This window comes from Juglans microcarpa x Juglans regia, chromosome 2D (assembly GCF_004785595.1).
Source record: "Juglans microcarpa x Juglans regia isolate MS1-56 chromosome 2D, Jm3101_v1.0, whole genome shotgun sequence".
NCBI lineage: Eukaryota > Viridiplantae > Streptophyta > Magnoliopsida > Fagales > Juglandaceae > Juglans > Juglans microcarpa x Juglans regia.
In genome coordinates, this window is record NC_054596.1 from 15,084,508 (window position 1) to 15,108,367 (window position 23,860).

General features: G+C 36.0%; 3 protein-coding genes across 6 annotated transcripts; 2 read left to right on the plus strand and 1 right to left on the minus strand.

The window, feature by feature from the left end:
* On the plus strand, positions 1–3,204 carry LOC121250726 (ras-related protein RABH1e). Its single transcript, XM_041149924.1, has 6 exons — positions 1–230; positions 1,018–1,088; positions 1,551–1,639; positions 2,018–2,129; positions 2,516–2,606; positions 2,754–3,204. Exons 1-6 carry the CDS (start codon positions 114–116, stop codon positions 2,904–2,906), a joined length of 633 nt encoding a protein of 210 aa, XP_041005858.1. The 5' UTR covers positions 1–113; the 3' UTR covers positions 2,907–3,204.
* A 184-nt stretch (positions 3,205–3,388) lies between these two features.
* Positions 3,389–8,715, minus strand: LOC121250724. Of its 4 annotated transcripts, none has more exons than XM_041149921.1 (7): positions 8,527–8,715; positions 7,049–7,163; positions 6,892–6,950; positions 6,052–6,336; positions 5,770–5,851; positions 4,947–5,055; positions 3,389–3,674 (listed from the first exon to the last, which is right to left on the minus strand). In XM_041149921.1, the coding sequence occupies exons 1-7, from the start codon at positions 8,596–8,598 to the stop codon at positions 3,596–3,598; spliced, it is 801 nt and encodes a 266-aa protein (XP_041005855.1). In that variant the 5' UTR covers positions 8,599–8,715; the 3' UTR covers positions 3,389–3,595. The 4 variants fall into 4 exon arrangements, with proteins under 4 accessions (XP_041005855.1, XP_041005854.1, XP_041005857.1 ...); XM_041149920.1 differs by having other exon boundaries at positions 5,770–5,842; positions 8,527–8,701; XM_041149923.1 differs by lacking the exon at positions 4,947–5,055 and having other exon boundaries at positions 5,770–5,842; positions 8,527–8,702.
* Positions 8,716–17,134: 8,419 nt separating this feature from the next.
* Positions 17,135–22,491, plus strand: LOC121250398 (probable mitochondrial adenine nucleotide transporter BTL3). Its single transcript, XM_041149526.1, has 4 exons — positions 17,135–17,944; positions 18,336–18,639; positions 20,254–20,721; positions 22,342–22,491. The coding sequence occupies exons 1-4, from the start codon at positions 17,475–17,477 to the stop codon at positions 22,414–22,416; spliced, it is 1,317 nt and encodes a 438-aa protein (XP_041005460.1). The 5' UTR covers positions 17,135–17,474; the 3' UTR covers positions 22,417–22,491.
* The last annotated feature ends 1,369 nt before the right edge of the window (positions 22,492–23,860 follow it).

The window sequence follows — 23,860 nt, forward strand, 5'->3', positions numbered from 1 at the left end:
CATTCCTCGTTTCTTCTCTCTCTCTCTCTCTCCAAATTTTCAGAGAATTTCTGAGATTCAGATCTGACCAATCTTTCCATCGCCTTCACTTTTCTCACAATTAGAGCTGAGAAATGGCGACGGTGTCCCCTCTCGCCAAATACAAGCTCGTTTTTTTGGGCGATCAATCCGTCGGCAAAACCAGCATCATCACCCGCTTCATGTACGACAAATTCGATACGACCTATCAGGTTCCGATCATACCTCTTCCTCTCTATTTTCCTCTCTTTTCCGTTCAAGCCCCTATGTCTTCATTTGATGGTCTATATAGTTGGAAGGATGATTTCATTCGGTTCTTGATCTCTGTTCTCTGTTTTCAACGCTGTTTATCGAATTCTCAGTCATGTTAGAAATTGCGGCTTATTATGATTGATTAGTTTGAGAGTAATGGCATTTTGAGATTGGTCCTGCATGCTAGCAATGATTTGTTCTTGTCGTACTAGTTCTGAATAAAATTTAATGCGATTGAAGGTATGTGTATGGAATGTGTGCATAAAAACTATCTTTGGCTGTTAACCATTGTTTGTCGGGTTTTTTTTTAATGTCTTGACAATTTTTCTGTCCTTTGAGGGATTTATTATAGTTGTTGCCTTCTTCCATTTTTTTTTTTTCCCCTTTAAAAGGTATTTATGCTGAGTTTAGTTGAACTAAAGTTGACCGTTTATCAGATCGTCTGGTGTAATTAGTTGTACCGATTTTGGCTTTCAGGGAAAACAAAGAGATAAGCATGTTCTTTGTTGTCAAATTTTCAATGCTGATTTGTGTTCTCGTTGGATTAATATAAATCGTATTTAGTTGCTACTGCTAAAAAGATAAAAGACAACCGAGCACAAAGTTTTGCATTGGTAATCTAAACGAGGTTTCAGCCAATGTTTCCCCTAATGTAGAGCTGATTACACACAATTAGCTTCTATGGAGCATGTTAAACTTCCATAGTAACAAGCTTTTCCCTAATGTTCGGCTATATATAAATTGCAGGCCACCATTGGAATTGATTTTTTGTCGAAAACAATGTACCTTGAAGATCGGACAGTTCGTTTGCAGCTTTGGTAGGATGTATCCCCAGTTCTTCTAGTTTTTATAAGCAAGTTGATTTTTATGCTGACCCGTGTAGTATAACCACTTGTTATATCTTGACCCTTCAAATCCTTATAAAAACCATCATTTATAAAAATATTCTCTCTCATTTTTACTATCCGATGAGGGTGATACCAAGATTATTTTTACTATCATTTATGAATATTCTCTCTCAATAATATTTCAGTTTTAAAAACATTTTCCAATTTAAAGGTTTTCGTTGGCATAATAAACATGGTGGTCAGAGACTCAGAGTTGCCAAGCAAAGTTCATTATGCATGCTTTATACATTTGTGATTAACATTTGTTTGTAGACTGTCTACTAGCTGATTATGGTGTCGCAGTATTATTGTTTTTCCAATCCTTCTATGTATGCGTTATGTATCTACAAATATTTTAGTTTTATCAGTGTAATATTATATTCAACTGCACAGGGATACTGCTGGGCAAGAAAGATTCAGGAGTCTCATTCCAAGCTACATCAGAGATTCCTCCGTTGCTGTAATTGTCTATGATGTAGCAAGTGAGTAGTTGGTCCAGCTCAAAAGAATTTGCTGGCTTTTTTAGGTTTCCTTCTTAATACTCCTTGCAAGTTTCCTGTGTCAATTTGAATTCATTTCACAAGGATAAGTAGAAACTTTTTTCTCCACGACTTGGACTTTTTGGTGGTAAACAAATATGTTTGTCCACGTTTTGTAAAATGTTGACATTTTATGTTTCAAGATTTTCATGTGCCTATATCTCTCGTCTATGTCTAGCAAGGTAGATCTTGTCTCGTTACGTAACTTACCCTGCATGAAACACCATGGGATCAAGTGATTGTGTTTCTAATCTTCTCCCAAACATGCTATGCATTGAAAAATATAGCTTATGATTTCCTGACTTAGCCATCAACATGCAGATAGGCTATCATTCCTGAATACTAGTAAGTGGATTGAAGAGGTACGTACAGAACGGGGAAGTGATGTCATCATCGTCCTTGTTGGGAACAAGACCGATCTTGTTGATAAAAGGTGAGGAATTAACAAATTTAATATCTTTTTCTGGTCTTCATGTCTCAATTTTTATCATAGTAGGTGACATTGACCTATTTCTCCACTTGGTTCTATAATTCTATTAGACTTCAAAAAACTTTCTTTGCAAGATGGTATCAGGTTATCTTCTGTATGTCGTACTATCACATTTATCATAAAGAGCTTAATGAACCCAATTTTGGTATCATTCGTACATTTCCTGTTCTGTTATGTTGGAACCTTTTAGGAAGATAATCTGGTTATTAACTTATTTGCTAATAAAAATAAGTCACATATTTTCTAATGTTAGAAAGTTACTTTTGCCACGGTAATTCTGTTTCCAAAAAAGTTGGTCTGATTATGTTGTTCTGTGGTGATTCGAACAGGCAAGTTTCAATAGAGGAAGGAGATGCCAAGTCTCGGGAGTTTGGAGTCATTTTTATAGAAACCAGTGCAAAAGTAGGATTCAACATCAAGGTGAAAGATTAAGGGGAAAAGATCCTTAATTACTCCAAATCTTTTTCCTAGTGGGAAATTTTTAAGTCCGTATGGACTAATATATCTACTATATATCCTTTCAACTATGCATTATCTCCTCTGAACTTCAGTAATTTATTATTGCAGCCTCTCTTCCGTAAGATTGCTGCTGCCTTGCCAGGGATGGAAACCCTTTCTTCCACAAAACAGGAAGACATGGTCGACGTAAATCTGAAGCCCACTGTTAATTCATCCCAAACAGAGCAGCAGGGGGAGGTTGCGCATGCTAGGGAAATGTAATTGTTTCAGAAGATAAAGACAGAGAGAGGCAATTAGGACATGGAGATTCAAAGAGAGAGATACATCTACGGCAAGATAAAGTAGCAGCAGATATGATGCTTTGTGTTCTACGTACCATCAGGTTGTTTCTTAGTGTTCAGGGAACAAAGGTAGAAAAGGCTCTGTTCTAAATTACCAGATTTGATCATTTTGAGAATCTTCGTTACCATTACCATTTTTTTTCTGCAGTAATCATGTTGTTAGTGTCTGTAAACTGTATTCAGAGTTTCATTTATTACAGAAGATTTTCTTTTCATCACTTATTCTAGGACTGGCTGGAGAACAATGACTTTTCTTTTTAGAGATCACCTTATAGATATATGAAGGTTTCTGTTGAAACTGGCAACACTAACTAGATATGAAGATTGAGAATGACTATTGGGAGTTACCTGGTTAGCACATGAAATTGGTAAGATTAGGAAGAAGGGAGCTCCAAAGATGCGAAAAATATAAAGATTGCGATAAGCCCGTAAATAGTCAGATATCACAAAAAATCTAGTAGAAATGTGAATGATACTATGTACAGAGAACACTCAAAAACATTTATATGAACAATAGGAGAAAGGGAACTCCAATGATAACTTCTCAAGAGAAGTTTATAAAGAAGAGCAAGATGAAGCATGAATTGGAAGCAGAGGAAGGCAAGACCTTCAGACACGAGCATAAGCATCACCATTCTGCCTAACTTTCAACGTTAGATATATCAGCACCAATGTTCCCAAACTTGATCTAGGACAAAAAACAGAAGCACATGGTTGAGTCAAATGGTCAGTACAAGAAAAAACAGAGAACGGATAAATATAGACGAGGCATTTAGAGTAATTGACAACCTTTACAGTAACTGCTAAATTGTTAGTATTTAGTTCGAAGAATGCATCAAGTTACTTGGAAAGTGCTCCATCAACCCAAAAAACCCTTCTGTACAAAGAACATCTCAACCTTAAACCATAGAAGTTCAAGTTTGTCTTCTCGTTTTGTAAGCAGGTATGACCTTTAGTTACAGAATGTGTGACCGAGTGTAAGGTTTCAAACCATAGGGGCCCACTTGCCAGATTACTGGTGATAACAGAATGTGATCCTATAATTTCTAAGTGATGAGTCATTCGCATGTTCAAAGTCGCAAGTGTTCAATGGAATATGATCCTATAAGTGAGTTACTATAATTTAAACAATATGATGACAACTCAACAAAGCGGAAAATGGAAGGTAATATAGAACAAAAGGGAGAGGGAAAAAAAAAAAAAAGGTTGAGTTTCTCTCAACTTGACTAATAAGCCTAGCCCCAATAACTAAAGGCTGCAGCACAATATTTTTAAAAAATAACTTTAGATTTTCATGTCTTCCTTGCAGCCTATTCTTCTTCACCTTACAGGAATCCACATTCTATTTTACATACAGTGTCCTCTAATATTATGCTCCTTGATGATCAATCCGTAATAAAATATGGTCACCCTTTGCTAACTCGGTAACTCTTGTAAAATTTCAGCAGCAGGCCACCGATCCGTGCACATGTAAAACTACAATTTATGCTTTGGTACTAATTTTAAGACAAGCATCTCTAAGAGTTTAAAGTTCAGAAGGAATCATCATGATTATTCTGGAACATAAAAGGTTGATTATTAACATTAAAATGAAACGCTCTGGGGGCTCAAACCAGATCTTAGTGGAGAACACTACTGTCGCTACTAAATGTCATGTTAATTACAGTTCCACCACTACATTTTATATAACCCACCAATGCATTTTTTTGATCAAGTCAATTATTGATTTAATACTGCCATATATTTATAGTACCAGTAATATTGTGAACAGAATAATGAAAATCCAGATTATTCTATAACTGGTGGGATCTTTTTAAGATGTTAGCAGGATTTTTATATTTATAATTTTTTTTATTTGGAAATGTTGTCAGGAAGCTAATATTACTCATATTAGGGAGATTACTTAATGTATGAGACAAACTTTTAACTACATTCAATTCCTTGTGGATCTGGAGCTTACAAGATTGAAAATAGGAGAACGATCTTTCTTGAATCAAATGAGGTGGCACGTTTATATTTCCTCCATCGATTATTTGAAGTATCATGGGTCCTTTCATTCCCTGATTTATCTGTTAGAGATGACAGTTGAGAGAAAAATTAAGTGCCTAGATGTTAAACCAGTTAAAGAATTCGGTAAGTGTTTGAGAACTCATGTGAGAAGTTAAATATATGTGTATTAAAAACTAAAATAATTAGCACATGCTTCAGAGTAACAATGTAACAGAAATTGTAGAGAAAATCAACAGAATATGAAATATATGTGCCCTACAAGGAAGTTGACTTAATTTTGAGATGAGAAACAATGAAAGATTCAATACATCCAATCTGATTAGTGAGCTATATTAGTATGAAGGGTTCCAATCTGATTAGTGATACAAAGCAAAGGGGTCATGACCAATAATTCTATCTTCAAGTTCGGTCAATATTGGAATTTTTAGTGTGTCTCAGTGCTATTATGTTCATGTTTGTGCACTACCAGCTCACCATTCTGCAGAATATAAACCTAATATGAAGTTATCTTCTTTTGAAAAAGGTGGTCAACCAAATCTCATGGAGGTTTTAGTATGTCTCAGTGGTATGTTCATGTTTGTGCACAACCAGCTCATTATTCTGTGGAAAATGAACCTAATATGAAGTTATCTTCTTTTAAGAAAGGTTTTTATCATTCTTTGATTTAAATATGTACAGATTTAGTAAAGCACCACATAAGAGGTTCAAAGATGAATACAATGAAAAATATCACAAAGAAGAGAGTAAATGAATGGTCATAAATGCTCATATACCTCTTGAATTATTTGTCAAAAGTTGCACAATTTTTCCACCTATCTTAAGGCTTGCCTGTCTCCACAACACCTTCTGCAAATGCTTTAAGCCATTAAGTACAAACATTAGAGATAGGAAAACAGTTGCCCAAAAATGAAAGAGAAACTAATTAATTAAAAATCAAATGCTTTTACGTTCTGAAATTTCTTTACATATCTGCTATTGTTGGTCTGATATTAACATATGCTATTTTACATCATCTAAAGGCTATACGAAAAGCAGATGAGCAGATAAAAACTTACAGTCAGCACACCCTCACTTTTCAAACTTTCAACAGTTTCATCAGTAGATTTGGGTGTTTTTGAACTTTCCTTTTCAATATTTATGTCAACAATGCAGGGGGGAATAGCATCAGCACTGTTCATTTGAAAGTCAATGCAATTCTGGCAATTCAATTGTGCATCCAAGCACATCTGATCATTTGATGGGTTAGCAACTTCCAAGAAGCTTAGAAATGCCAACTCTGAAGCACATTGTGGATCGTTGCCTTCATTGGACAACACTGAAATGCTGTAGAAGTCTTGGCCCTGCAAGAATGAGGGACTCAAATCTAAACAGCATATCTTAAATCATTTCCAAATGCTCATTTTGGTTTTAAATTAAACATACAGTGGTAAGAACAAAAGAAATGGAACCAAGGGGGCTCATGGGCTGTGTCCACAAACTCTTTGACTAGAAAGATAATTTAAGAGTGATAAGAACTGAAAATCTACAATCAAGAAAGATGACTGTAGCAAAAGTAACTATAGCATAATCCATGTAAAATTTCATTGCCCAGGAGGGTCTTCTTATCATCCCTTACTAAAAGCAAAAGAATAAATTTAAACACATTATTCAGGATTCGCTAAAATGTTATAACAGCTTGGTCTAGCATCCTTCAAGAACCTTCTTGCATATGATGTTTGAGTGAAATGCCAAATTAACTTCTTTTTTTATTTGTGAAACGCCAAATCAGACATACTCAGTTTTCAAAAATTTGCTATAAGAAGCAATGAATTCATAAAAATGTGCTTCTGAATGAAAATTCAATCATTTTTAAGCACCAAACTCCCAGAACCACAACATTGATGTGGGAAACTTACATGTGAACTGTGAAATCTTTCTGGAAATGAAGGCCCCTCGAGAAGAATTGGCAGAATGTCTGCAATGAATTGTTAAGATAACCATTAAAGATACATATCAAAACAAAAACAGCAAAGATGCTAGTACTTCACTGGGAAACTGATTACGTGCAATTACCTATAGAACAGTGCTGGCTGATCTCATCAATACTTGGCTCTAGTAGTTTGATACATGGACAGCTGACAGGTGGGCTGCAACTTCCATCCAGGATGCCCTTGACGTTCTGTTGGCACTGCAAATAAGTACGTGTCAGAGTCATGCATGAAAAAGAAACTCTAATTAATATACGTGACTTATATACAACTTATATACGGTACCACAATCATTAAAATCAAAATGCCGTCATCACAGTGGGAAAGTTAGTATTTGGCTAAGAGTTTATATGGTCATTCCATCTTATTACAGATACAAAGGTTGTGGTTCCACTGGAGGTAGGACATTTTGGTATCCAAAGAAAGCACCATAAAATTGGACTTCCTCTATATTTGTGACAGCACAAAGGAACAATTTTCCTACAAAGCTAGATAATAACCAGAGCACTGTCTTGCCAATAGGAAAAGCCTAAGAGACATCTGGAAAATCCTCCCGACTAACAGAATTCTCAATGCAAAATAGAAAACTTCAGGCAATCATTAGCGGTTTCGAGTCAAAATTCTCATTCTTGCACCACATGAAGAGAAGATCAAGTCCATTGAATCAGCAAGCCTTAGTAGATATAAGTTTAGAGCGTTTTAGCAACACAATAGTGATCAAGTTTTAGTGACAATAACCATTCATCTTCAGCATCGGATTGCAAAAGCTTGACATTAGTTCAATTATTTTTTTTATTGGCATAGGGTGTTCTAAACAAAGTCCTGGCTAATTCAGGGGGTCTTAGACCCTTGCCAAGGAGTTTCTCGCAAGTACACAGCGATAATTTAAGAGAATATTCTCTCATTCCAATGACCTCAAGAGTGTGGATGCCGAGTTTCAAACCCATAACGTCTAATTTATACAGCTCGCCCTAGATCACTACGCCACCCCTTGGGGTTGACAGTAGTTCAGTATATACAAACAGAAGCCTTTGGCACACAAAATTCGAAGTTTAACATGCCGATTCAAGTCCAGAAGAAAAATTACTTGTTAATGCACTGGATTAGAGCATAATTGGAGAAGTAGACCATGTCAATTCCACATTTTAATTTGACGAAATTAAAAGAGAAATGCATACATAACATGCAGTCACAAAATTCAGTTCTTAGTACAAAAAATAAATAATAAAATTAATTTTTAGATGTATGCTACTGGTAGCTGTGGAAAATGAGTGACTAATTTTTTTTTTTTTTTCCTCTCTAAGTTTCAGTAATGAAGAAGTCAAATGAGTGAAAACTCAAAATTCTGATTTCGTTTTGGTTTAACTTTTCCTTTTTCAAGGTCTTGGCAAATAAACCTTGCAGTGTAGTTTGGACAGCGAGCAGTTGAACTCGGAATGAATAGTGAAAAACGAGAGAAGTAAACTGGAAATGTAGCTGAAATCAGAGATCCAGAGGTTGAAATGGTTGGAAATTGTGACTCACAAGTAGCTTAAATTTCGAAACTCGAATAAAAAACTTTACCTCATCGAACGGAATCGCAGCCATTGCGTAGAAATCTGCAGGGAGACTGTGTGTAGCCGTGGGTTCGGTCATTGGAGACAGCCTTTTATTTCAGATTAAGACGAGAGAGAGAGAGAGAGAGATGAACGTTACGTGCAAGAAGGGCTTTTTCTTTTTCTTTTTTAATAGGCAAGAAAAGCTGCTGATTAGGAATTGGAATTTAGGACATCGACGACGTGACGAAATACTTCCATCACGCCGTGACCAAACTGGCCTCCCCTTCTCATACAATGACTCCTTTACCTTCTCTTATCTTATCCTCCAGCTTCGTTATCATGAATAAAATATTACTTTTTATTTTTGCTTTCCTCTCGAATCATCAATTATTTGATATCGAATAACAATATAATAGTTAGAAGGTTTAGAATAATATTATTTATTATACTTTTAATTATTATAATTTTATTGTATCTTTATATAATATTTAAATATTATTTATTATTTTCGTCTTATCATTTAATTTAATGACACGTCAAAAGATAATAAAATAAAATAAAAATTAAGTAAATGATGAAAAATATTTTTAAAAAATTTATAATTACGCATTCCTCATAATTAAAGAGATTACACTACCATAGCATGATAATGCCACTCAAATCACACTCACTCAATAATTTTGATTTGACACGATGAGATATCGTCAGATAAATTTCCCTCAGCTTTTTAGAAGTGTTAGGTAGTCATATCAGTGGAGTTTGAGATATCTTTGCAAGAGTTTAATGTTATAGCAACATTTTAAGTATAGGTAGTTGGGTGTCATCAGAATTAGGGGCAGTTCGGCCACCATAGATTGAGAGATGCATTTACTAGTAGAACCGATCATGTAATAACTTCATGACATTGCACTTGGGCCGGGCAAGGCAATGTGGGGGCATCACCCAAAATGAGAAGGGCAAAACCAGTCCAATAGGAAAATGCTAGTCCTCCTGTTGGGGATCCAGATGGATTTTTTTTTTTTAATTATTAAGAAAATATTTTTTTAATAATATTATGAATTTAAAAATAAAAACAAAAACAAAAACAAACATTTAGAGCCACCCCAGTCCAATAATCTTGCGTGAAATATTTATGGTACGTACGAGATTTGTCTGGACGTTGGGACTAGCTGTAACAAAGACAAAACAACGTTAATACGGAGACAAGGAGAGGAAAAAAGTCAATCCAAAGGCAAGAGCATGGAGTCACGGGTTTACTACTATTATGCCTCGTTTATATTCGTACATCTCATGAGATCAATTGAGATGAAATTAAAATTAAAAAATTAAATAAAAAATTATTAAAATATATTTTTTTAATATTAGTTTTATTTTAAGATTTAAAAATTTTAAATTATTTATTTTACTTTATATAAAAATTTAGAAAAATTATAATGATTGATTAGATAAAATGAAATAAAATGAGTTGAGAAATTTCCTGAAAACAAATAGCATTAGAAGGTGGAGGAGGAGGAAGACATCTCTCTCATGTATGTTATAATGTTAGGCTTACTACTTCTTATCATTTATTTACTATTTTTTTTATATTTTTAATTTTATTTTCTATTTTTTTATTTAATGGTTAAGAGAGTAACTATTAGTAAAATTGTATATTTTTTAATTTTTTCTTAATAATTAAGGATGTTAAAAAAATACATAAAATAATAATAATAAAAAGTTTTAAATACACTATAAAGTAGTAAACATGTGGTAGAAAATAACAGGTCTATCATTATCCAAGTTTAAAAACGCAATTATTATAAAATATTCTCAACAATTTCACTATTTTTTTTATATCCAAATTTACCTTTCCTTTGTTTAACTAAGGGGTTGGCCCAAGTGGTGAAAATTTTGGTCTTGGGATATCACTCCCTTCAAAGTCTAAGAGTCAACACCTCATAGATGCAAACAATTTTTTGGAGCCACACTTCCTAGTGAAAAGTCAGTGATTTAGCCAATTTCGTGTATGGAAACTTCTGAGAGTGCAATGCACGGGATCAAAATTTACTCTGCAGGGGTGGGTTTAAAGGCTCCTGCCTTGGAGAGGTTTCCGATACTTAAAAAAAATAAAAAAAGTTCTTTTGTACGTAGGACTGGGTTGCTTGCTATGAGCCACTTTGACGTGTCCCACGTTGTGCTGTGGACTTGGCTTCAATCCGCTCAATGTACTGAGTAAGTCTTATTTGGATATAGAAACACTCTCAATCTATCTCATCTCATCTCATCTCATAATTATAATTTTCTCAAATTTTCATACAAAATATAATAAACAATTCAATTTTTTCAAATCTCAAAATAATAATAATATTAAATAATAATATTCTAACAATATTTTATTCAACTCATCTAAAACGATCTCATCTCACTATCCAAACGAATTGAAAACTTGATGAGCAGTATGTTAGTTGGTTGGGTTTCGATTGTCCTCTGTGAGTGTCAGAAACAACAGTTCCACTTTGCAATGGTCCGTCCATTGCTCCCATAGAAGTTTGCCACGTCAACAATTTCACACAAAAACCAGAAGGGTTTGGATGAAATCAAAATTATCGGACGCATACGATTCAGAGCAAGGTGAACATGTGAAGATGAAGAAAAAGGACACGGTTAAGCTTATCAGTGCTGAGGGTTTCGAATTCATGATCGATAAGGAAGCTGCCATGGTCTCTCAGACCATCTACAATATGCTTACCTCTCCAGTTCTCTCTCTCTCTTTCCTTTCCCTTCTTAAAATTCTTTCTGCAGTGAAAACAATTAGGGCTGCCTTGGGTTAAGGTGGACAATTCATTATCTTGCATTATATGATTAAAGTCGTGCTACACAGAAGTCTCACACTTTGCACACCACTTAAAACATGTGATTTTACTTTTTTATTAATGAAATATGAGGGTAAAAAGATAAAATGACATATTTTTAAGTGGCGTGCAGAGTGTGGGGCTTATGTTTAGATTTTCTCATATGATTAAAGTTAAAATTTTTGGAGAAAACAATTCCTATTGCCTCACATACTTTTTTGTGATTCGTGCCTGACGAAGTGGGTCTATCTATTTTGTAATTTCTGATAGGGAGCTTTGCGGAAATGTAGCATGGGGAAGTGACTTTCCCTAAGATCAGCACAACAATTTTAGAGAAGATCAGCAAGTATTTCTACTGGCATCTTCAATTCGCTAAGTTGTCATCTTCCCCTTCATTTATTTCTTCATTCGTGTCCTTCTTTTGGTTTTCTCGTCTAATAATTGGCTTTGGTTTTCATGCGAGATGATCTGGAGAAGGGGGAGAGAGGAAGGGTTATGCTGGAGAGGTTTCGTTTGAGATGAGGAGCTTTGGAGACAGGGGAGAGGGGAAGGGTTACGCGGGATGATTTTATTTCCGTACGTTATCATATGATGTGCTGAAACATGGAAGCTAAAATGGGAAAGCCTATTTTCATTCATCGCTATTATTTGAAATTTAATGGATGGACCGGCCAGAAGATTTACTATTCATCATTCTATTTCACTTTGACCCTTTAGGAGATAACAAATACCTGAGCATCCGACTTTTTTTTATTAGTAAGATATAAAATAAATAATAAAATTTATATCTTTTCATTAATTTAAGTTTTTTAGATAAGGGATGTGCGAGGGGAGAAATCTCTAGAGGTCGGGCCAAGGATGAGGTTCGGGCCCAGGCCCACGAATGAGGCTTGGACTGAGCCGGATTGGCCCAAGAGGAAAAGGACAGGGCAGGGTACACCGACAAAAGGACAAGAGGTGAGTAGGACAGCCTGACACCATAACCCGTTAGTGACATCCCTTGTCCCTGAATCTGCTGTCCAGACTGCACAGGAGGACGAACGTGCCTGACCAAGACCATGCCGCATTTAATAGAGCGGGACCAGGCACGCCATAGCAGGGGCCACGCCACAGTCAATGTGTCCCGGGAGTTGGCACGCTACAGCATGCCTCTTGGGTGTCAGCAACAACTATGGTCAGACCTAGTAGGATTGCAGGAAAATAGGAAACTGGCAGGGACACCCGATCATACCAGTCACCATCACCTCAAGGTGAGCCCCGACCAAGTATAAATACCCTCTCTCTTAGCCGAGAATAGGGTTACTCACTCTTTGATATACTTCAACTCTCATTCTCTTTCAATATTTACTTTCTTCATCTCTTGTACTGGAACTAACTTGAGCGTCAGAAGTACCATAGCCCCTTCCCCCCCCCCCCCCCCAAAAAAAAAAATAAAAATTAAATTCTCCTTCTTAGCAGGAACCAGGTCCAAGCCCAACAACGTGGAGTTGTCCAAGCCGAGCTCTGTCCCAACAACAGCTAATCAAAACACAAGTCTATTGACTTGTGCTACACTAGTCGCAGAGTAAAGGCTAAGGGCCAGAGCATCCCAAGCTCTACTCCAACAACAGTCAGTCGGAACACAAGTCTCTTGACTTGCCGACCTTCATGATATAAGCTCAGTCCCTGGACTGGCTGCAGAGTAAAGGCTAAGGGCCAGAGCATCCCGAGCTCTACCCTAACAACAGCCAGTCAGAACACAAGTCTCTTGACTTGCCGACCTTTGTGCTAAACGCTCAGTCTTTTGATTGGTTGTGATGCATTGGCTAAAGGTCAAAGAATCCCGAGCTCTGCCCCAACAACAGCCAATCGGAACACAGGTCTCTTGACTTGCCGACCTTTGTGCTACAAGCCCAGTCCCTGGACTAGCCGCAGAGTAAAGGCTAAGGGCCAAAACATCTCGAGCACTACCCTAACAACAGTCTGTCGGAACACAAGTCTCTTGACTTGCCGACCTTCGTGCTACAAACTCAGTCTCTGGACTGGCCCCGATACATTGGCTAAGGGTCAGAGCCTCCCTAGCTCTGCCCTTTCACAGCCAGGCGGACACAAGGTAGGGCTCATCACGCAAAAACAAGGGTTCCGAGCAAAGCAGAAAGGGAGTAAAATGAAACGAAGTTACAAGCACAAGTACGCAGAGACAAAAAAAGAATTTTTGAGACCAGTCCTTGATATGAACTTGGCACAACTCAAGGCTAGCAATATGCCTCCGGGTGAACGCGCCTGGAAGCTGCACAGGCTCCAGTCCAGTCGTAGCGCCTGATACACAGATAGAAACTCTCGAGCAGTTAAGTCAAGATATTCCTCTGAACCAGTGCTGAGCACCTTCCAATAGATAATGCAACTGGCCACCAGGAGGCACCATGCATTTGGATGAAGTTGTGTAGGGGCCAACCCAGGAAGTGGAGGACGTCGCGGATGGAGCAGCAAAAGGAAAGCCGGAGCCTATTCGTGAACATAAGGGGATAGAGAGCCACAAGGCCCGCCATCCCGTTAACGTCGACATCAGACTCACGACGTTCAAGCACCTCCAAAATAACTGTCGAAGGAATGTTGTATTTCGCACTAAACGTTCGAAGTGATGATTTACTTGTACCTATCAATTTAAGACAAGTGATTATTTTACATTAACGTCAATCCTCTATATATATATGCCTTATTTTTTGAATGAAATGAGTCGATACTATTTTTTCCGTATAGAAAAAAAAAATTTGAAGAAATTAAAAGGAGAATTTTTATTTTTTGACGATGGGAATAGTGATGGAGTCCAAGTAAACTGGAGTGCGGGAGGATGCAAAAGGAATATGAGAATATGATATTTTCGGTAGTTGCCCTTTTTTAAAAAAAAAATGAATATATATATGAGTAATTTACATACAACTGTAAAGTGCGTGAACGCTACATAATCGTTATGAAAAAGAGTATGATCTACTATTAAAAAATTAATTTTTTTATGTGTGTCCTATAATTTATGTGTTTTTTTCAAAGTAATTATGCGACGGTTGTATAATTCATGATTGCAAATATATTTTCTCATATATATATGATCTATATTTTATTTTTTGACGATGGGAGTAGTGTTGGAGTCCAAGTAAACTGGAGTGCGGGAGGCTGCGAGAGGAATATGAGAATATGATATTTCCGGTAGTTGCCCATTTTTTTAAAAAGAATGAATATATATATATATGAGTAATTTACATACAACTGTAAAGTGCATGAACGCTACATAATCGTTGTGAAAAAGAGTATGATCTACTATTAAAAAATTAATTTTTTTATGTGTGCCCTATAATTTATTCATTTTTTTCAAAGCAATTATGCGATGGTTGTACAATTCACGATTGCAAATATATTTTCTCATATATATATATGATCTATTTAAAAAAATTAATTTTTTAATAATTATTTTATTTTATTTTAAAAAATGCACAACACTTATATAATTAATTATTATATCTAATATTACTCATGTAATTTTATCTTACGGACCAGGACCAGGGATTGATGGACTTCCAAGTTCCGATGCGGCAATGCCGAATGGGGAAATATAACACTAGCGTAAAACTTGAGCTTTGGGCCTCTGTCATAGGCTCCAAACTCTTTTATTTCTTTTTCGTTGTTTTGTAAGTGGGCTCTTCCAATCTTTATATTTCCACCTCAATCAACAATCTTCATATAAGCTAGAGCCTAGAAGACGAACCCAATAATAAAAAAATAAAAGTTATGGGATCTGTTATTCTGTTTTGTACATCTTTGGGTTGAGTTCTATCAACTTAGGTTTTGGTTTTCGAATTTGCACACTTAAAAAAAACATAGGGAGAGGGGAACCGTGGTGGAGGAAGGGAGTCTCTGATGCTTAAGTTAGTATATCTCTTTAATAATTTGTGCTAGAGTTTAAAGGAGTCAAAGAAAGGTCTATATACCTAGATGTTAAGTTTTATACTAGGTTTTTGAATGGGGACAATCCATACCTTGCCTCAGGAAGTTCATGTCACTTCAACTGTTTGTCTTGTCATAATCATTTAATGTGGTGTGGCTCCTGGGGTGATGCTATTAATATGGCGTAGAGTCTGGAGAGTAGTACCATTAATGTGGTGTGATTTCCTGATTTACTTTATCCTAAGAATATCTATTGTTAAGTTTTTTTATGCTTGTTATCAGGAGATCGAGGATCTCCTGCATCTCTCGCCCACCTGCTTGCAGGAGTTCCCGAGGGCTAGGTGTCATTGGGGAGTGGCAGGACAGTGAATCTCATCTGCCCCTACCATCCATTTTTTCCATGTAAAGGTTGTTTCACGGGTTGGTTTTCTCATAGGCTGAGCACTCTGTAAAGATCCAGTGACTCTTTTTGGGAGAGGGTTGTTGGGCTCTCTCCCTCTTCTCCTGAGGTCCCTTATGGGCTTACTATAAGGTCAAACAGGGAGGGAAAATCTCCTTACAAGATCATTATAATGTGATATTATTTTTAAATTTTTAAATTTATTATTTTTTAAAATATTAGAGTCATAATTGATAGACGAGATGAAAATGAGATAGAGACATAGCATATAACATATCCCTTAAAATATTTCCATAATGTGGATTTTAGAATCTTGGACTGACATAGGCCATGACAAAGATACGATTGTCATGTGTCCATTTGCCAACTGAAGTCTAAGCGAAAGGAATCGAAGGAGGGAACATATTCCAGGAACGAGTGGACTGACTGTATTAACTTGTAAAAATGTTTGTGTATATATATATATATATATATATATATATATATATATATATATATATATACTGTATTAACTTGTAAACATGTTTGTGTATATATATATATATATATATATATATAACACCTTTGCCCTTTCTCTATTTTTTAAAGGAAAAATTATGGTTGCAATCGTGAGTATGTAAGCACCGCGTAATCACTTTGAAAAAAATGAATAAATACGGGATTTACATGAAAAAGAAAATTAATTTTTTAATAATAGATCCTATTTTTTTTCAAAGTGACCAAACGATACTTGCACATTTCAATATATATATATACATATAGAGCAAGAGTTATCATGGCCTAGTTAAACATTAATATGAGATACTCATAGATGACAAAATCCCATTTTTATAGGATCTTTAGAAATCTCAACATTGGTAAAATGTGAAATGAGAATACTCACTATACATATGGTAGGACCCGTTTAAGAAGAATCTCAAGAGATCCGATGTAATTAAAACGTGACATGAATATGCTCATTTTTAAAGATGGCAATATGAATAATGTTACATGTAGTTGTAGAGTGTGTAATTGTCGTGTAATTGTTTTGAAAAAGAGTAAGATGTACTATTAAAAAATTAATTTTTTTTATATAGATATCGTATTTATTCACTTTTTTTAAAATGATTACACGACGTTTGCGCACTCATGATTGTAATTATCATTTCTCTTTTGTAAAATATCTTATAAAACTAACATCATTTTATAAAAATACTCTTATTTTATAACATGTGTTATTAAATATATTATAAAACGTGTTGTGTATTACTCAAACATATAATAGTAAAGTACGTAAATCTCACATAATTACTTTAAAAAAGTTTAGAATTTATTATTAAAAAATTAATTTTTTTATATAAATCTCATATTTTATTATTTTTTTAAAAATAATTACATAATTCACATTGTAAATATATTTTTCTCGTTTAAAAATGGGTAAAATGTCTCGTTTTACTTTTGCCCAATGGCAAAGCGAAAACTCTTTAAAGTGCTCCCATACCCTCAAACCCAGGACAGAAAATTGCGAGTGAAGCAAAGGACGGCACCACCAACTCCCCAACTACGACCCGATGAAAAACTCCAGTCGAGTGTGAGGCCATGGAGTTGGAAACCAATCACTATCGATTCCATTCTAATTCCTGCTGTCCTTCTCTCCTCCCAAATCTGGTTCCATTCTCTCGTGCTCTTGAAGCTTCTCTTCCCATTCCTCCTTTTTCTTCCTCCTCCACTCTCTCCAACTACCCCTTAAATACCTGATGCTGCTGCTGAAATTCAAACACCACTTCCATCTGCTCAACCAAATCCAGAAACCTCTGTCTGTACCGCCGCTTTCACCGCTTTGCAATGCACGGTCCCGACCGCTGGCTCACCCACCCGATCAATTCCGAGCCTTCCGATTCGTTCCTCCTCCACGGACTCGGAGGCTTGTTCCTCGACCACGGCACCATTCCTCCTTCGTTTGTGTCGCTGATTCCGCCTAAGAGTTGCTCGGACTCTGCTTCGGGTTTGATCTCGGTTCCTCGGAGTCCCCGGAAGGTGGTCAGGTTTGAGGCTTCGAGGCGGGGAAAGAGAATCTGCGGCCATTTCTTGTCGGTGAGCTTGTCGATAAATCGAGACGGTAATGGGGACGATGGGTATGTTCGGGAATCAGGGGAAGTCCTGGGGCAAAATGGGAATAAAAGTCTGGAGGAAGAGGAGGAGGCAATGTCGTATAAGGACGAAGAGAAGGTACGAACGGTTAAAACTGGGGGATCAAATGCTATGAACGTGACCAAGCATCTCTGGTCTGGAGCTGTCGCTGCTATGGTTTCAAGGTTTGTGCTCTTTTCGATTAATAAACAGGACTTCCGATTAATGTTGATTGGAATATGAATGTTTCTCTGTGTTTGCTGCATGCCAAACCTTACTCTCAGTTGAATGGCTATAAACTTCGGTTGATCTATAGCTGCAGCAACAATGTATCTTCTTTTTAAAGGAAAACGATTTGGTTTGTAGGAAATTGTTGCGCAAAAAAGTGAAGAAAATGAATAATTAAATTAGTATTTTCAGTCCCAAGTTTGCGTCGGACCAGGACTTGTAATAGTAGGATCCTAATGCACTACTCCATAAGAATTTTAGTATTTTGTAGATCCGCCTTTTTAATTCCATCTGTATAATAATTCTGATGGTTTAAATTTTGTTGGTGCTCGCGTTATGCTGTATCAGGACGTTTGTTGCTCCTCTTGAGAGATTAAAGCTGGAATATATAGTTCGTGGTGAACAGAAGAACCTTTTTGAGCTGATCACTAAAATTGCCGCTACTCAAGGGCTTCAAGGTTTCTGGAAAGGAAATTTTGTCAATATTCTTCGCACGGCACCCTTTAAGGCTATCAATTTCTATGCTTATGATACATATAGAAATCATCTGATGAAGTTGACCGGGAATGAGGAAACCACAAATTTTGAGAGGTTCATTGCTGGTGCTGCATCTGGAATTACTGCTACCTTGCTCTGCATACCAATGGATACTGTATGTGGCCATTGATCACTTATGTTTTTTGTTTTGTTAGCCTTGGCGTGACATGCTATTGTGACCTTACTTTTTGCCTAGAGAAAGTTTCCAACTCTCATACATACATACATACATATATATATATATATATCTATATATATATATATAAAACTCCCATACACATAAACTTCCACGTATCTGTATGTCTCTATTATGTAAATTCATGTGAGTTAAGACAGAATTGACATAACCAAATTTTACTCATTTTGTGTTGTTCTTGTGTTGTGTAAAGAAGGATTAAACTCCACTTTTTTATTGCCCCACCTGGAGAGGCTCCATTGCCTAAATGCCACTGCATCATTGCGATCCTTTAAACCCTCCCTCCCGGGCAATCTTGTCATTTAGGTGGTTACTTGATACTAAACAGGGTTTGTTCTTCTACCAATTTTTTTTGGATCGCATATCTATAAAACCACTTTATACATTTGAGTGTTTTCGTGGCACGTCTAACTTCGATGCCGAGTACTGATATATGATTGCATCCTAAAACCTGCACTTCATTCTGGCTTTTGAAAAATCTGTAATCTCCAGCCATTTTAAACCCTAGTGTAGTTTTATTGCTCTCTTATTTTAAGATGGAGCACTGGACTTGCACCTTTGTTGTTCTTTATCCTCTAGTGCTTTGTCAAAAGGGTCAGGGTACCCAACTTGGGCAAGAGTAAGAACCACCACAAATAGGTTTCTATCTAACACTGTTTCTTTTGTACTATGTTGTAACATAGCGCTGAAAGGCCACTTCAACTTGTACCCATTTCTCATTACTGTTGCTCTTCTAGATGCTCTTTTATCTATAGGACTTTTTAAGTAATTATCTAATGACAAGCCAAGGCATGTGAATGAGGAGGGGCTGGAGAGCAATGTGGACATTGCAACTCCCTTAACTAATCTTAGTGGAATACTCTTGCTTGCAAGGGGTATAACTTTAGCCTATGAATATGGTACGTCAACTTACTTGCCAATAGACCCTAAGCCACTAATACTTTGGTGAATAATAGTTGAATTTGATATAGTATGACCATTTCTAGCAATTCCTTGTGGTTTATTCTGACATCCATTTTTTTCAAGGCCCATTATGAGTCTATCTGTCTATGAGATAATTGTAGCTTTTCAATTGAGATAATTATAGCTTTTCAATTGAGGATCTTATTTTTGTTGCATATTCATTTTAGTGGTTCACTATGCCATACATGACAAAGTTTTGATTTATTATTGGAATCTTAGGTTCTAGATTTATTACAGCTAAATGGATTCAACTCAAATGCACAATTATATTGAAATAAAATCAAGTATGCTATCTGGCATACATTCATATTACGCATGTTCATAAAAGTTGATATAAAATGATATTTGGTTCTTATGGGGGCTTGTCTGTGAGTACCTCCATGAGATTTTGAGATATTGTTATGTAACTGACAGGTAGCTTTACATAGTGATAATACCGTGATAGACATTAGCCTTCACTCTTCACACTGTTTTCAGTTTTAATCAATCTAGAATAGTAATGCATGTGTAGGAATTACTTTCAGAGAGAGAGAATTCATAGATCAAATCCTAAAATTTGAAATATTTCAGATCAGAACAAAGATGATAGCACCAGGTGGAGAAGCCTTGGGAGGTGTTATTGGTACTTTCCGCCACATGATTTATACAGAAGGGTTCTTTTCTCTTTACAAGGGTTTAGTACCCTCCATTATAAGCATGGCCCCTTCAGGTGCAGTGTTCTATGGTGTTTATGACATGTTGAAATCAGCATATCTGCATTCACCAGAAGGGAGAAAAAGAATCCAAAACATGAAACAAGAAGGCGGGGAACTTAACGCTTTGGAACAGCTGGAGTTGGGTCCGACCAGAACATTATTGTATGGGGCAATTGCTGGTGCTTGTGCTGAAGCTGCTACTTATCCTTTCGAAGTTGTGAGGAGACAGCTTCAACTGCAAGTGCGGGAAACAAGGTTAAATGCCCTGGCAACTTGTGTAAAGATTGTTGAGAAAGGGGGTGTTCCTGCTCTTTATGCAGGATTAATTCCCAGCTTATTGCAGGTAATTTTTGAGTATTCGATGCCCTTAAATTGATAACTTGGTGTATGAATGCGTTAGTAGACCATAAAGTTGAAGTAGATGCTCGGGTTTTCATTCGTTGTTCTGCATTTACATATTAGGGTCAGCATATAGCACAGCATTTTTTTTTTTTTTTTAAATTTTATGATGGGGCAACCACCCCCCATGGCAGAGCCCTTAGGACTCACCCATGGAACCTAAACCCCCGGGGAGACTAGCATGACAACCAACCGCCATGGCCTCCCACTTAAATCGTAGTTTGATCCCAGGGGGTATCGAATCTGTGACATGGGTTTCATGCAAACAAGTTTGCCCTTACCACTTGGGCTATCCACGGGTGGGTCATATGGCACAACTTGAAAGATGAAGTTTATGATAGTTTATACTGATAAAAGAGATGGTGACAGTTTATGATCCCCCTTCCCATCTACTATCTAATTTTTCTTTCCCGAGATTAAAGACTAGTTCAAAAATATTTAGGATTTACATGGTCTGCATGTCTCTTGACAAAAAGGTGAGCTTGCTAGTTTGTTCAGCTGGTTTAGCATTTATTTTCAGTATGTTGCAACTAGTTGATCTGCAAACGCTTCTATTTCCTAGGCAAGTTTATATAATATATACAGAAAAGTTTTACTTTAGTTTGAGAGAGGTATGGTGAGAAAAAAATAGAATTGAAGAAACTGAATTCATAATTCAATACCAATTTGAGTTACGGAGGCTATCACCGGTCCTGCCCCTCCAAGTAGAGCCATCATGTGGCTGGTCATCGGTATTACAAAAAGGCCTTTCATCTTGTTCGGGTGGCTGGCCATCGGTCTTACAAAAAGGTCTGTCATCTTGTTCATCTTTATCTTTCGGTTGGGTGACCTTCTCTGCCATTAGGCAAAAATACAGGGACCTCTTTTGTATAATGATCTCTTCTTAACTGATTGTTTGCTGAACAGTCAACCAAGTAGGCTATCTCCGGTCGTGCCCCTCCAAGTAGAGCCATCATGTGGCTGGCCATCGGTCTTACACAAAGGCATTTTCATCTTTATTTTTCGTTAGGGCTAACCTTCTCTGCCATTAGGCAAAAATACAGGGACCTCTCGTATAATGCTCTCTTCTAACCGATTGTTTGCCCTACAGGCTCCTTCACTGTCATCAACTCCTTTGTTTTTTCCTTCCACTCTCCTATATCCTCATTCCTGAAGTCCAAAACTTCACGAAGAGTTCAACATTACCAAGATTATGAAATTCTTCCTAACAAATAATAAAAAACTATACTCCATGCATCTGATATAAATTCACTCTTGGCTCAAACCCCAGAATTTAAAACCCTATGTACAACCTAACTTATTGTAGAAAACCCTGTGTCCTCTTTTTTTAATAGAAAACAATACATCCTACCGAGCCAATATGTGAAACGCTACCTCCAACCCCATAACCATGGTATATGATATAATTAGTCTCTTTATGCTTGTTTGTGGGCCTTTAGTACTCTTCTTTTCTTCACAAACATGTTAAAGTTCGATTTACTACTTTTTTGTGGAGCATATGATGAACTTAGTTTGTGATTTCAAGTTGCTAACACAATCTCATACTTCCGTCTTTGATTTTCAGGTTTTACCATCAGCTGCCATAAGCTATTTTGTCTACGAGTTCATGAAGATAGTTCTAAATGTCGAGTCCACTTAGACTGATAGAATTGCAAGCCTGCTCAAGTCCGTTGCAGAGCGCTTTGATAGATTTTATTTTTGTTTTTTTTTTTTTTTTTTTGTTTGAAAAAGTGGGGAGGGGTCGATGGGATTTATTTGGAGTAAAAGCAGTGATGTTTTCAGTTATGCCAGACGATGAGAATCTTTTAAATTTTCTATAGAAAAAATTTCGAACTGATTGTTTTTTTGGGATAAAAATGCAAATGTCCTCGCTTAAATTTAGCAAAGTATGTTGGACAGACCGAGAACAGTACGTTTTGAAACTTCTCCGATTCTCGTTTGTAATATGTGCGCATGCACTAAAAATGAAATTATGATTCAGTGCAAGATTCCGTTTGAATAGAAGAAGTGTTTTATCTCATCTCATCATTATAATTTTTTTAAATTTTCATATAAAATATAATAAATAATTTAATTTTTTTTTAATTTCAAAACAATAATAATATTAAAAAAATAATATTTTAATAATATTTAGTTCAACTTTCATCTCAACTCGTTTTATCTAAACTCATTATTCAAACTGCACCTAAATTTCCAGTCTTGTTTACTACCACTATGCAGGTAACGTTTAGATAGATAATGTAGTAGTTATGCTTAATTTTTCTGGATGGGTGGCAAATTGTATTTTCGAATTGTGTTCATGTCGTGTCAGTCATAAATATTCAATTATATATGTCAACTTGAATCCGACCCGTTAAGCTAAACATATTAAACTTTCAAATTCTAACTCAACCAATTTAGATAATGAGTCATGTTGTGTCACCCGTTTTGATCCGTTCAATAATTAATTAGAAATAAATTAACACAATAAGATTAATTTAAATCTGTTCATATAAATAGATTGAACTAACAACTTATTTGATTTGATTAACATAATTTCACATAAAAATTAAAATTTATATTTATTAGTAGCCACAATATCCTAAAAAATATATATAAATATTTTAACATATAATAAAATCAATATTACCAACCATATAATAACAAATATAAGAATAGGTCTAAAATTACGATTCTAACAATAAAAACAAAAAAGACAATAAAAAGATAAACATACTAAGAAATACTAATATTACAACTTGATAATAATAAAATTTTAATTTGAAAATAAATGGGTTGATTTTGTGTTAAGCAGATCGACCATTATTCGCTTGTTAATAAATCATAACTTAACGAGTTAACCTGTTTTGACCCGAACATGTTAATATCAAATTCAAACCCGTTAATTTTATCTCGTATTCGTGTCACATATTGTCATCCCTAAAAACGATGTAGGCTGGAGAGTGCATCAAATAACATTTTTCAGCGATAGGGCTGGCCAAGCTTATACATCAACCATGCATCAGCATGTGACATGATTTCATTCAAGTAATATTTCTACTTCAACGTTACTTTAGCCACAAAATGTCTATGTTCATCAGTAA

Bases quoted from the DNA above. Each gene is read 5' to 3' on its own strand.
- LOC121250724 (XM_041149921.1), bottom strand. From the start codon at position 8,598: ATGACCGAACCCACGGCTACACACAGTCTCCCTGCAGATTTCTACGCA. The intron at 6,337-6,891 runs GTAAGTTTCCCA...TCATTCTTGCAG, and splicing joins AAAGATTTCACAGTTCACAT to GGCCAAGACTTCTACAGCAT. The intron at 5,852-6,051 runs GTAAGTTTTTAT...AATGGCTTAAAG, and splicing joins AAAGTGAGGGTGTGCTGACT to CATTTGCAGAAGGTGTTGTG.
- LOC121250398 (XM_041149526.1), top strand. From the start codon at position 17,475: ATGCACGGTCCCGACCGCTGGCTCACCCACCCGATCAATTCCGAGCCT. The intron at 17,945-18,335 runs GTTTGTGCTCTT...ATGCTGTATCAG, and splicing joins GTCGCTGCTATGGTTTCAAG to GACGTTTGTTGCTCCTCTTG. The intron at 18,640-20,253 runs GTATGTGGCCAT...GAAATATTTCAG, and splicing joins TCTGCATACCAATGGATACT to ATCAGAACAAAGATGATAGC.
- LOC121250726 (XM_041149924.1), top strand. From the start codon at position 114: ATGGCGACGGTGTCCCCTCTCGCCAAATACAAGCTCGTTTTTTTGGGC. The intron at 2,130-2,515 runs GTGAGGAATTAA...TGATTCGAACAG, and splicing joins ACCGATCTTGTTGATAAAAG to GCAAGTTTCAATAGAGGAAG. The intron at 2,607-2,753 runs GTGAAAGATTAA...TTATTATTGCAG, and splicing joins AAGTAGGATTCAACATCAAG to CCTCTCTTCCGTAAGATTGC.